Here is a 10,624-nt window from a genome sequence, read left to right as displayed (position 1 = left end):
TGGAAGGAAGGAAGATCCGCCGCGCCTGTTGGAACTTGCGGGCTCAGGGGCGGCGGGGACCGATGTCACAGCCCGGACGGCCCTGAGGCCCGGACGGCTGTCATTGTCCCTGAGTGGCCAGCAGACGCTTCTGGCTGTGGAGCCCAGTGCCTAGAGGCAACCCACCCTTTCACCGCGCCCCCATTTCTCAGCACACCATGCTCCCCGGCTCATGGGATGTCACACCTAAGGACTTTACACGGCTTCCACTTCCTAGATCTAAATATGGAAATGAAGCCAAAGCCAGCAACCCCGAAGGGGAATCGAGAACCTCAGAACCCCAGCACACCGGGGAGCGGTCTCCCTGCCGTGGCTTTTGCTCCTTCCCCTTAGTGCTTTCCTGGTAGCAGCACCAGCAGAATTTAAATTCCGCGGAGCACACAGAATCGGTTCCCCTCCGGGCCTTGTCACGTGGCTCAATTTATCGTTTTTTCACCCATTTTGGAGAAGCTGGGCCCACCCTGGTTGCAGGATACTGAGTGGCTATAACAGAAAAGAGGCCACTTCTTTCTGAGGCGACGCGCAGACACAGGGTGGCTTTCGGCAGGAGGAAGGGCTTGCTCTCCTGTGGTGCCGTCGGCGTGAGGACAGGGGAAGCCTCTCTCCTGCTGTGGCCTCCGCCACTTATCAAAGCACCTGGTCATTTCCCGAGATTGTGGCGCCTCTGATTCCAACAGCCCCTCTGTTCAAAGGGCAGGACAGGAGCGGCTACCTCAAGGCTACATTCCCCCTCCTCCCCTCCATCCCCTCCCGCTCAGGGACAATTTTCACAGCTCAGGGGTAATCACACCAAGGAGTCTCCCTCCTCTTCCTCCTCCTCCAACAAGCCTCTTTGAACTCTTCATCACTGTCACTCTAAGCACCTCTTACAGGCTTGGGCAGACACTGATAAGACACCTCCCTCCAACATCTGCCTGCCTATCTCACCCCAAGTCCCCCTGCCTTCCTTGTCGCCTAGCAACAGCAGCCATCGCCCTTTAAAAGAGCGGCCAGTGTTTATTCCCCGCCCTGGGACCAATTAGCGATGCACCAGCCCTTTCCCTTCGGGGGAAGTAAAACAAACTCTCTCTCTGCATCCCTCTCCTCTCTCAGTTGTGCATTTCTTCACAGCCCCTCTCACCGGCCAAAACCCTAACACTATTTCCTTAGAGAAACGATTTGCTCTTTGTGGTGTTACTGACAGCAGCCTCAGTTACACTCAGATTAAGACAATCTACTGGTCCCTGAGTGCGGTTCTTGCTTCCCAGGAGAACCTTTTCAACTGGAGATTGCATTTGCCAGAGAAAACTCCAGGAGAGTGGGTGAGAATGGAATTTTCCTCTTTGTTCACATTGAGTGTGTGTGTGTGTGTGTGTGTGTGTAAGCAGGGCTCTTATTCCTAGAATGGACAGTAGAAGGTCACAGCTTTTCCAGATCCTTCCAAAACTGATCAGTTTAGTCATGAAATAAGCACATGCCCAAGGTTTGCAAACACAAGGGCCACTTTTACTAGTGACTTGTACAAACCGTTACTTCTTTTCTTGTCCTCCGTTCCTGTTTATACTTCCTTGTTCATCATTAACACTTGAAAACAGCAGGACAAATGTTCCCCGACCTGAAGGATGTCTCTGGGGCAGGCGGCACACCCCCGCTCTGGGCGAGGCTCCAGGGCCTGCGGAGATGGGCTGCTTCCTGCAGCTGGAAGCAGCCCCAGCAGGCGGCACAGAGACCAGCTTCCACAGCTTCAAGGGATTGAAAGCCAACACCTGATTACAGATGTTGAGTTTTGACCAAATTATTTCTCCTCCGGGCAAATCTTATCAGGCTGAAACATGAAATTGCCATTTCTATAAGTCAAAAATAGCCCAATCTAATAGTATGTCCCCAGTAAACGACAGCTAGGATAATTTAGAAATTACTAATGATTATCCCCAAAATGACATAAAAACACCTATGTCGTAAGACTGCATTTTGGCAGATGTTTGCTTTTACCCTTTCCGTACAGCCTCTGTTTTCCTATCGAGAATGCTAGAGGGTGTTGGGCACATTGGAGAATATTAGCAGTCCAATCCCATGACCTTGGCCAGCTTTTTCTCGGTGACACAGGCGAGAGCTAACTTTGATGTGGGCTCTGCAGGGCCGACAGCACATAGGAGAGCCGCAGGATGTGCGCCCTCACCCGGAGCAGGTGCCTCTGGAGTTTTGACATCTAAGGTTAAATACATATGTCAGTGGTTCTCAACCTTCCTGATGCTGCGACCCTTTAATACAGTTCCTCATGTTGTGGTGACCCCCAATTTGTTACAAATTGAACATAATTAAAGCATAGTGATTAATCACAACAACAGTATGTAAATATATGTTTTCCGATGGTCTTAGGCGACCCCTGTGAAAGGGTTGTTTGACCCCCAAAGGGGTCGTGACCCACAGGTTGAGAACCGCTGGCATTAGGGAAGCTTTTGTGGTCAAAGTGTTTCTGTAAAGTAGCTTAAAATAGCTTCTATAGGATGTCAAATCCTGTATAGTTTACCATGTGCTTTGAATCATCAAGTAGAGGGTATAAGGTCTATTTCCCAACAGATCTTTTTAACTGGACAAGAGTTCCTCTGAGAAAGTCTGTGTTAGTCATTGTGGAAATCATTGATCAGCTGCCTCGTGCACATCCCACACTGGAGATCGGGCCCAAAACCCGGGCCTGTGCCCTGACCGGGAATCGAACCATGACCTCCTGGTTCATAGGTGGACACTCAACCACTGAGCCACGCCGGCCCAGCTGGACAATTCTAACCTGCACGCCTCTGCTGGAGTTAGGGGAAGCCAGGACAAACTGCCGGGGCCCGGAGGTGTGAGCAGGCCGAGCGTTGCACATCAGGACCAACGCTGCGTCACGAATTTTAGCCTGCCCGCCGTGGTGGGCACCCAGCGTCCACAGACAATGTCAGTTCTGGAGGACAACCTCCACGGGGTTGTGGATGGCAGCTTTTGGAGCCAGGTGCCTCTCGCTCACTCACACATTACGCCGTTGCTCTCACTGCAGGTAGAAATTGCTTCTCCGTTCTCACTCTCATTTACTTCATTGGAGACCAGAAAGGCAACGTCCCTGGGCCATGGGAAGAGTTCTTGTAACTGAGAACCACTACCATGTAGCAACCTACATTCTCAGCTGGCAGTTTGCAGCTCTCCAACTCTGACCATTCATGATTTCCAGGGACATTAGCATTTTAAAAACGGATTCTGGCAATCGATGGGTTGCCGCCTCCTGCATGCACCCTGATGGGGAACTGAACCCACCACCTTTTGGTGGACGGGAACTACTCTGAGCCACACCGGCCAGGGTGAAAGCAGCTCCTAGAATTGGGCATTTGACCTAAATGTCACTGTTTTACATTATACTTCAGTGACCGGCTTCTGAAGATCAGGGAGTTCTACAGTTTAGTGTATCCTCGTGAGTAGGGCACTTACCTTGGGGCTTGTGCCTTTTGGGCCAGTTCTGGGGACCGGTTATCGCGGGGCAGCTGTGCGCTGGAGCCCTGGGCGTGGGAGCAGTCGCTGTCCCTGTCAGGAAGCTGGTGGCGGACATGCTGCTCTCATCTCCTGCCGGAGGCCTGGGTCCTCAGCTGCTCTTCTCTCCGACTGCGGGATGCCGGGGAGGGTGTGCTCTGGGGACGGGCTCCGTCAGCCTCCCTGAAACTTTCTGAGAACTGCAGCACGTCTGGGACCTTCCAGTTCCTTCCCTCAGGTCACTCTCAGGCTGGTCCGGCCTCCGCCAGCTCCCTCTCTTTTTTCCAAATCAGAGTTTCTACCTAAAGCCCTTGTACACCTAATGGCATCCCGGCGACGGCTCCCCAGATGGGACGAGCACACTGGGGTCTGGGTTCTCCCAGGACATCGCCCGGGACGCTCACCTGGCGGCACTGGCGACACAGCCCTCAGCAGAGCCGCGGGTGCTTGCCCCAGGGACAGGGAGCGGCACCATCACTTGGGACAACAGTAGTCCATCTGACCGTGGCTCATGCTGTCACAGGAAACTAGTTTTCCTTTTCAAAAGCCTTCGTTACCCACTTAAGTTAATCCAGAAGACTGCTCCAAAAGGAAGAAACTGAAGAGGAAACCTGGGCTTTGTTAAAAGGTCACGCTCTGAACCTGCCTAAGAAAGGATGCGCCGGCTATTTCAGAAGCGACAGGAGCTGAGCTGGGAGAGCCACGCGTGCCAGGCGCGAGCCGCTCCCACCGAGGTCCTCGCGTGTCTCAATTCAGTGCTGATGCCAGGAGAGCAGCGCGTGTCCCAGGATCGCGTTCCCGGGTTCCCAGCGAGGGCCGTCCTCGGGCTATGGGGTGGGAGACACACTTAAGGCACAATGACATGCCTGTCATCTACATACATCCTTCTACATCTTATCCCACTGACGTTGCAAACACCTGTTCTCGCTGTAACTCTTCAGGACGCCACGGAGGCAGAGCACAGTGCTCCTCCAGAATGAACATGCAGGTGTAAGCCGCGTTCCTGCAAGAAATACACTTCACCGAGCAATCAGCAGGTGGCGCTGTTCTACACCTGAGGCTCTGAGTGGACCTGCGCACACGTGCTGACAGTCTCACCTCAGTACCTACCTGAAATGCTCTAACTGAAATCAGTCCCCAGCAAATACAACAAAGGACATAAGTGAAAATTAATTTAATGCTTGGCTAAAGCTTAATTACAGACATCATTATCAAACAATAGTCCTTAATTTCTAAAAAGTTCCTCTTTTGAAAATCACAGAATCAGAAAGCATAAACTTTAAAACAAGGCCCCTGGGTATTTACACCGCGTATAAACATTACAGAAGACCATGGAGATTCGGTGGCCTGGGTGTGCGGCGAGTCAGCAAGGCGTATTATTTATTGCATATATAACTCACATATGTGGGATTTAAAAGGGCAGACACCAAATTCAAGTGCATGTACTTGTAAGCTGTCGGGGAATAAAGTCATGAGCCAGGATAGTCAGCCCAAAACCATGCAGTTAGGTTGTGGGTCTATTATTTTAAAAATTAAACTTCCACATCCTTTGGAAAACCTTATGTTGCACGCTGAGTTCCATGAAGCCCACGCTCGATACAGTGCTGATGCGGAGGAAGCCGCACCGACCTCAGCGGAGGCAGCACAGCAGCCCCCGCGCTGCCCCCACGGGGAGGACGCTGAGCTGCTGGCCAGCCCTTGGTTGCAGCAGTGATTTCCCAAGACAATCTGCTGACTAATTTCCTGCTGTTAAAGGCTTACTCTGTAGAAAACCACAAATTTCCAGTGTGAAAGTAACTCCATGGTGGTATAAATATTTATGTGCGTTAATTACACAATTTACACTGCACACATTGTTTACAGAGAACAATTAACTAAGAGGGTTAATTGGAATAACCATATAAAATACTTCTGTAAACAAAGTATGCCAGGCAATAAGGAAAACATTCATAAAACCTCCTAGAAATAATCTGAACTCCTTTCATTCTGAAGAAATCACATTGAAGGACACAGCATTGGAGATTAATAATGTTCTTTGTATTAAACAAGAATCACTATTTTACAGTGTAAGAAACTTTACATATATACAGAACCTATACATGAGGAATGGTGCTAAAGCCAGTGGGCTGTTCGGTCTCAGGTCGACTTTCCTTCCACCAAGGACTTGAATTCCTTCACATTGTGTTCGCCTGCGACAGCCACGGCGTGATCCAGTGCGTGGACACTCGCAAGGAGCTTGATTATCTGTTTTATGTTTTCCCTTAAAGAGAAAAAAATGTAGCGACATCCCATTAATTAGTACAAAAGCCCTAAAGGAAAAATTTGTTAACTTTATGACCTTTTTTTAGGTTTTACAATCAGTTTTTCCAAGCATACATTTTTAAAAGAAATAAGCACGCTACAGCATATTTAAATTACCCATTTTCAAAAACAAAAACACCCTAAAATTTCCTTTAGATCAGGAATTTTCATTACTACCCAGAATGAAAAAGAAGCAATCTATTTCCCAACTGCCCAGGGCCCTGCCCCGTTCCTCCGGCGTGCTCTCAGAACACCCCGGACACGGGCCATCTGTCCACTCATCACGGCCCATCGAGACCCAGCATGATCCCCAGGCTCCGGAACCCACTGGTGCCTTAGCAACCTGGCTGGGAGCCATTCTCCCTTCTCGTGAAGCATCTCAGTTTAGCAAACGCAGAAACACCCAGTGATGGCGAACAGTCCCCGCCCCACCCAGAGCTGACTCAGCAGGTGGGCGGGCCTGAGACCCTGCATTTCTAACTCAGCTCCCAAGTGCCGCTGGTGCCGCTGGTGGGGAACTGCACTCTGAGATGGACTCTTTAACACTAGTCTGAACCACTCTGAGAGGGTCACACAATGTGACACTGTTGGTGTCTCTTCTTTACAAAATTGTAGTAAGTACCTTTTAGCAAAAGATTAAAATTTGTGGAACTGCAACTGACGTGGAGCCCATTTTATGTCCACTGTACACAGCAGGTGCAGAAAGCCGTTTTCTGTGCAAAAGTCCACACTGTTGATATTTCACTCCAAACAAAAACACTGTTAAGAAGTGGACAGAACCCAACCAGCTGGCCCAATGGTTGATCGTCGACTGATGAACCAGGAGGTCACGGTTCGATTCCCGGTCAGGGTGCATGCCCGGGTTTTGGGCTTGCTCCCCAGTTGGGGGTGTGCAGGAGGCAGCCAATCAGTGATTCTCTATCATCACTGATGTTTCTATCATTCTCTCCCTCTCCCTTCCTCTCTGAAAAAAAAAAAAGTGGATAGAATTCACTTAAGAAAATATAATATTTAGTGCTATTAACCACCAACACACAAAATGAAGTTGATATAAAGCAAAATTACCTGCCAAAGAATTTTAACATGAAAATCTTTACTACCTACTGTGCCTTAAAAAAAATGATTTTTATTGATTTTAGAGAGAGGAAGGAAGGAAGAGGGAGAGAAACATTGATTGGCTGCCTCCTGCATGCCCTCTAACTGGGGATTGAGCCCAAAACCTGGGACAACACTGAACCAGCTGAGCCACACCTACTTTGCTTTTAATTTTATCATAAAATATAGCAAAATTTCTCTTTGGAAAATAAGGTTCTTTTACATGGAAGAGGAATGAGGAAAAAAATAGGTTTTGTGATAGGGGTATGATTAATGGTATGATCTAAATATATATTTTTAAAAAGTCTTTCAAATTATACTAGTTATTATTATTTACTCTTTATGCAGGTATTTATCCCAAAAGCACATGAACATCAAAACAACGTCCACAAAAAGAAGTCACGATTTATGTAGCCCTTTCTTGCAGCCTTTGATAAAAACGATGTGTAAGCTGCTCCCCAAAACTCTCGAGGGATGACCTTCAGTCTAACGTTAGGAGTCTATAGAAGCCTTCTCTTAATGCCTTCATAAAAGATCCTATTGGAAAAGATTAGGTAAAACCACAGAAACAGAAAATAATATGTACCAAGACCAAGTCAATGTACAGTTTAAAGTAAAATATAAGCATGTCTTTACTTAAGCCATTTTCTAATACTAAATCTAACAATTAAGTAAAGACTAGGTCACCATTTCATTAAATAATCACAACTAATTACCTTGCATTTCTTTTTTCCACATCAGAGCATCCGATGCTGTTTCTATAAATTGTATCTGCTAAGTGTACGAGGTATCGACAGAAGTTTTCTAACTGAGAAATAGTTCTTTCTCCTTTCAGGTTCATGAACCATTGCTTGGGGAAACAATTGATCACCTATGGAGAAGACGCAAAATAGAAGAGAATACACAGAAGTGTCTACAATCTGAGTCTAGACAATGAACTAGAAGACATGCTACTGGGCTTTATGTAACTAATGACTTTGAAGAGAAATTCTTTCAATCTACAGTAACTGTATCATTTTCCTTAATGTACCTGAATTTTTACTTCAACACATAGGTCAGGTACTCAAAGTGAAAGACAAATCATTTGTCCAATATTTAAGTACATTAGGGACCCAACATTGACAACCAAAGGCTCTATTTACTCTCTCCAGCCTTCCCGCAGCCCTGATGACCGGGATTCTCCTTGACCAGCAGCTTTTGATTAGAAACAAGTGTAGTATAAACACACCAGAGAGGGCCCCCAAGGGGCACCGAGCGCGGAGCCTACCCAGGTGGGGAGGACACGCGGCAGCTCACACCCTGGTGAGGGAGGCCGAGTCCCGTCGGGGAGGGGACAACGCTCCCCGGATCAGGCGCCTGTGTAGACAGGAGGCCCGAGCCCCACAGAGAACCAGGGATGCTTGGAGAGAGGATGATCCCAGGGCTGGGGCTGAGCAAGTCCCAGATGGGCCCGAGCATCAGTGCTCCCCCAAAATGAGAGGACTTGGCACAGGTCACAGAAGTCCGCTCGGAGGGACGGCCACGGACGACATCTGGGATCACTGTTGCCAATGTCACAGAACCTGAATCTCACGGGAGAGGATGCGACAAACCCAAACTGAGGGACAGTCTACAGAAGAACTGGTCTATCATCTCAGAAAATGTCACGGTGAGGAAGGCCACGAAGAGACAGATTAAAAGAGCTGGGAGAGACTGACGATCAATGCAAGAGGTGGCCGGGGGCCTCTCTGGCCCATCCTCACTATCACTGATAACGGCCCAGGTGAGAGGGTTTCAGCGTCAGGTGACACTGGCACACAAGCTGCTCCTGGTGCTGAGGTAACACTGAGCCACGAGAATAGCCATGTTTACAGGCAACAGACAGAGCGAGCACCCGAGGGCGGGCACCTCAGACAGACTGACATCGTCCGGGAAAAACTACATTCGCAAATCTGCTTTAATTCTGTGATTGTTTCAAAAATATTTTTTAAAAGATCAAATTAGGGAACTCCCATATAAAGTAGGAAACAAAACAATATTAAAAAATCATTTTTTAAGTTAAAAAATGAACTATTTCTTTAGTAACATTCAAAATAGCATTCATTCAACTGTTAAACAATTACCCTGAAATTGAAACTTTTATTAATAGCTGCAAAAATACTGATATTCATAGATGGGCAGATAGAAATACACATATACAATACAAATTTTATGCAAAAAATGCTGTGGTAGGTTGTTTGAAACTACCTGGGTCAACCTCACACTAAGTCCAAAAATCAAAGGAATTTTCGTAAAATCTCAAATTTCTCTTCAAACAAAGAAAACAATTCATGTTAACATATGTGCCTTGAAAACAACAATATGTGTCATTTAACTCACATTTTGGGCTTTTTTTATGCTGTCATCTCCATATTCTGAATTCTGAAAAGCCATGAGAATATATCTATTTAATAAGCCATCTATTGATAACTCCTGTAGAGTTTTATTGGAGAAAATGCCATACCATTGAAGAAAATTCCCTAAGAGCTAGAGAGAGAGAGAAAAAAAATAGTGAGGGCAATGTCAAGCAATTAAATTAGGTACAAAATACATAAATTACTAGTAAAATAAAACACCATTAGAATACGGTGAACCCGTCTTGCAAGAGCACTAGTAAGTACGTTTAAAGGGCCCAAAGACTTCCTAGAGCAGTGATGGCGAGCCTTTTGAGCTTGGTGTGTCAGCATTTTGAAAAACCCTAACTTAACTCTGGTGCCGAGTCACATGTAGAAATTTTTTGATCTTTGCAACCATAGTAAAACAAAGACTTATATTTCTGATATTTATTTTATATATTTAAATGCCATTTAACAAAGAAAAATCAACCAAAAAAATGAGTTTGCGTGTCACTTCTGACACGCGTGTCATAGGTTTGCCATCACTGTCCTAGAATGACGCAACATTTCAATTTCAATTTTTAAAAAAAATATATTTTATTGATTTTCCACAGAGAGGAAGGGAGAGAGATAGAGAGCCAGAAACATCGATGAGAGAGAAACATCCATCAGCTGCCTCCTGCACACTCCCTACTGGGGATGTGCCCTTGACCAGAATCGAACCCGGGACCCCCCAGTCCGCAGGCCGACGCTCTCTCCACTGAGCCAAACCGGTTTCGGCTCAATTTCAATTTTTAATTAATTCAAGCGCCACCCTTTCTGATTGCAACACTTGTGTTTACCAGATCTCGGGAGTCTGGCCTGAGCGAGGTCACCGACGGCTCCAGCGCCTCCTGCTCAGTCCATGTGATCTGCCAGCCGTCGTCAAGGCCAGCCCCCGCCCGCCGTGTCTGTTCCCGTATTTCTCACTCAGTGAACAGGACACTATCCAACAACCGGTGGGCAGGCGCCGGTGTCATTCTCCAGCTCTCCCTCCGGGTGGGTTTGACCCCAGCTCCCTCCAGGCCCTCTGCGCCCCCGAGCAGGGCCCCCAGCTCCTTCCTACCATCCAGTGAGGGGAGCCTGGCTCAGCTCTCAGCAGGGCTCCCGCAGGCCCTCAGGTTGTGGGTGATGAATCGTCCCGGGACGGTGCACGGCTAGTGCCACGCTAGATGCGAACGAAAGGAGAGTGCATCCTCCCCCGGAGGCCGGAGGGCATCGGGATTCATTCTTCACTGGCCCCACTGAGAAAAGCTGCCAGAGCCAGCCTGGCCGGCGGGTTCCCTCACTCCCCCTGGGGGCCAGGTCACTGCTCG

The 10,624-nt window shown here is 47.8% G+C and overlaps 1 protein-coding gene across 1 annotated transcript in view; it reads right to left on the bottom strand.

Annotated features, from left to right (window-relative positions):
* Window positions 1-4,678: 4,678 nt before the first annotated feature.
* The window catches only part of PAXBP1 (PAX3 and PAX7 binding protein 1), a gene marked incomplete at its 5' end in the record, with an annotated part of 32,674 nt that continues 26,728 nt past the window's right edge, over window positions 4,679-10,624 (bottom strand). Inside the window, 3 exons of the mRNA XM_015560259.1 lie at window positions 4,679-5,779; window positions 7,632-7,786; window positions 9,274-9,420. Coding sequence (XP_015415745.1) covers window positions 5,656-5,779; window positions 7,632-7,786; window positions 9,274-9,420 — 426 coding nt within the window. The remainder of the gene's footprint in view (window positions 5,780-7,631; window positions 7,787-9,273; window positions 9,421-10,624) is intronic.

The sequence above is a fragment of the Myotis davidii genome, unplaced genomic scaffold, assembly GCF_000327345.1.
Source record: "Myotis davidii unplaced genomic scaffold, ASM32734v1 scaffold170, whole genome shotgun sequence".
Taxonomy (NCBI): domain Eukaryota; kingdom Metazoa; phylum Chordata; class Mammalia; order Chiroptera; family Vespertilionidae; genus Myotis; species Myotis davidii.
The sequence above is the reverse complement of the archived record's forward strand: the minus strand, read 5'-3'. Positions and strand labels throughout refer to the sequence as shown.